The sequence below is a fragment of the Phoxinus phoxinus genome, assembly GCF_949152265.1.
Source record: "Phoxinus phoxinus genome assembly, chromosome: 8".
NCBI lineage: Eukaryota > Metazoa > Chordata > Actinopteri > Cypriniformes > Leuciscidae > Phoxinus > Phoxinus phoxinus.
Genome location: NC_136883.1, coordinates 19,538,874 through 19,542,257, shown reverse-complemented (window position 1 = coordinate 19,542,257; position 3,384 = coordinate 19,538,874). Strand labels below are relative to the sequence as shown.

The following is a 3,384-nucleotide window of genomic DNA, read 5'->3' as shown; positions in this document are numbered from 1 at the left end:
CTTTATAACTATGCTAAACCTATGGGCGGCAGTGTAGGGAGAAGGATAAAGCAATGCAAGCCAATCAGAATCCTCAGAATCGACAAGAGAGAACCTAAAACCCCGTTTCTCCCAGTTGACACGGCAACATATAACCGGCGTTTTCAGAAATCTCCACTTTGGCCGGAGTTTTTAGAAATGATCGTTTTCTGGGATAAAAACGGCGTTTTCGTGTAAATGACAGGCCAAAACGCAGAGAAATATCTGCGTTTTCCCATCGTGTAAACGGGGCCTAAAGTTACCCACAATACATTTTATGAGTATGTCTCTTCATTCTGACATGGTTTTATAATGTTGGTTGAGACATATGACATTTTAATAGTCAGACTCAGACATAACAGAGAGACCATCATAATACCGTAATTGACTGTTAAAATACCACGTGTTAGATTGTGTCATTTACTGTGTACTGTATGAAGTGTTTTCAAGGACACAGCTCAGGGTAGGCAATAGTATGTATGCCGCCCATTGATTGAATGCGAGACTCCGGTTCCTTTTACAGATGTTTATTAACACCGTAGAACTAAAAGTTCAGATAGACAAAATAATAGACAACATCAAATATTGCAATCGTTACATAAATAGCATGGCTTAGCACTGCAGATAATGCTAATAAAGAATACAGTGTAATACTGACCACTTTAGCCTGCTTCTCAACCAACGACAGAGTCATTTCCCAGATGCAATCTTCAGTCGAAATATGATTCTTCAGCTTACACACAGATAAAGCAAACACCACGAAGCATGTAGTAATAAAGAAACAAAAAAAACTAGCAGGTAAAATCACCGCTACATCACTGCTACATGTGAGCTTTGGTATCTGAGTTTCACTTATGGCGCTTGCCGGAGCTAACAGACGCTACTTCCGGTTTTCGTCATGTCAAAATAAAAGTGCGTACATATTTCAAAATAAATTCAAAAAACCGGCTGCATTTACACTCCCACCATCACACAATGGGTGATTCACAACAAAAAATAGACATTGATAACAGAACCTTGTTAACATTGATGTAAATACACAAATATACCTTCAAATATAAACAAAACAATGTCATTGAAGAGCTAACCTACTCATTCAGCCTCAAGCAATAGTACTGTTTTGTGTATTGACCTTTCTAAGTACACTGGCTTATGTGAGCGTGTGCCTTTACTGTCTAGTGTTGTGTCACTAAGTAACAGTTTGAGTTTTCTGACTCTTCCATCAGATCCTTGGAAGACTTCAACTACCTTCGCCAACTTCCACTGATTTCTTGGTGTGCCATCATCTTGCAACAGGACAATGTCATTCACTTTAGCATTTCTCCTGTCCTTGTTCCATTTACTCCTCTGCTGCAGATTGAGCAAATACTCCTTTCTCCACCTGGTCCAAAATTCATTGGACAAGAACTGTACTCTCTTCCATCTTTTCTGAAGATAGAGATCTTCCCTTACAAACTCACCAGGTGGTGGTGCGATTATTGACGATTTCATTGTCAATATATGGTTTGGAGTTAGGGGTCCAGGTCCTAAAGGATCATTGAGATGTTCTGTGGTCAAAGGCCGACTGTTCACTATAGCCATCACTTCGTATAGGAATGTTCTTAATGAAGAGCTGTCTAATCTTCCAGCAGACTGGTCTAGGATGGATGTGAGGACACTTCTCACGGTCCGAATCTGCCTCTCCCAGACGCCGCCCATGTGACTGGAAGCAGGTGGGTTCATGACAAAGTTGCATCCCAACTCTTTCACACGTTCTCTCTCCATTCCTTTCATTAACTCTTGGAATTCATTGCGTGCCCCCACAAAGTTTGTGCCTTGATCACTTCGTAGTTGACTTACATTGCCTCTTATGGCAATAAAACAGCGCAACGCATTTAGGAAAGCATCAGTGGAAAGGTCATCCAATACCTCAATGTGGATGGCACGTGAACACATGCAGGTGTATAGAAGCCCATACCTCTTCAGTTCTTTCCTTCCATCTTTAACATAAAATGGTCCGAAACAGTCCATACCACTATAGGTAAATGGAGGGGTAGCTTCCATCCTCTCTGGGGGAAGGTCAGCCATTTTTTGTTCCTGATTACACTTTCTGAGCTTTCTGCAATTGAAGCACTTGAAAATGAGTGATGAAACTTCACTACTACACCCCAAGATCCAAATCCCATTAGAGCGTAGTTCATTGATGGTCATTCCACGACCCTGATGCTTCACCTTCTCATGATAGTGCCTTATCAACAAACGAGACACATGATGTCCTTTGGGAAGGATAGCTGGGTGTTTGACATGAGGGTGGAGTGTTGCTTGTGTCAACCTACCTCCCACCCTCAGGATATCTTGGCTGTCCATGAAAGGGTTCAACTTGTGCAGTTTGGTTGACTTGTTCCTTTGTACCTCTTCTTTTTGTTTAACCCTCTGGAGTCTAAGGTGTTTTTGGGGTCCTTGAGATGTTTTGACATGACCTGATATTTGTATTTTTTTCAGTTGCTTATAAACATATTAATGGCAAAGGTGTAATTACACTCTATTTAGCACGAACATGACTAACATAATATGTGAGCAACATGTATGTACATGTTTGCATTTTTGAGAGAATATTATTTATGCGTGGTTATTCAAAAAACTCAAACTTAAATGTTCTGATATAAGACCACAAACAACCAACTTCACATATTCCCACAATACTTTTGAATAATGGATCTTGTCGGCTAGAGTATTTACTTCAAAATGATCTGAAAATCATCCGGGCTAATCGTTCACATTAAACAATAGATTGATTTAAATTTTGTAAGACACTTTTTGTTTGGAAAGGCAATATGCAGGGGGGCGTGAATGATCCAACAAGGTCATGAATAATGTCCTCATTCACACCTGGAGACAAAGAAGACCTGCTAATGCTGCATACTAATGAGCCTTAGGTGTCACTGAGCCACACAGAATGCAAAGAATGCAAAGACAACACACACACATATATACATACATACATACATACACACACACACACACACACACACATATATATATATTACTACAGAATTGGTTCAGAGTTGGAAACATCTTGAAAAAAAAGTGTATTTTTCCACAAACTGTGTAGGCCTATGCTTGCAAATTGTATAATATCCAAGGTAAACATTTCTAGTAATTGTGCAGTTAATTCTCATTCGTATTTTCAGAAAGTTTTGGATTATGTAGGCTATCCTCTCCCCAAATTTGTCACTAATAAAACACAAAAATAATTTAAAGAGAAGGCTTATATTGACCTTTTAAGATTTTGTTTGCACCTTGTAAATTAGGTTTTGATGTGGCAGTACAAACTTTATAATCTATCCAAAACGAAATGTTGTCTTTCATATTTCGTCTGTAACATCG

At 39.2% G+C, this 3,384-nt stretch overlaps 1 protein-coding gene across 1 annotated transcript; it reads right to left on the bottom strand.

Annotated features, from left to right (window-relative positions):
* Positions 1-452: 452 nt before the first annotated feature.
* On the bottom strand, positions 453-2,414 carry LOC307002790 (uncharacterized protein). The gene is made up of 2 exons (XM_079620713.1): positions 677-2,414; positions 453-562 (listed from the first exon to the last, which is right to left on the bottom strand). Exon 1 carries the CDS (start codon positions 2,362-2,364, stop codon positions 1,111-1,113), a length of 1,254 nt encoding a protein of 417 aa, XP_079476839.1. The 5' UTR covers positions 2,365-2,414; the 3' UTR covers positions 453-562; positions 677-1,110.
* Between the last annotated feature and the right edge of the window lie 970 nt (positions 2,415-3,384).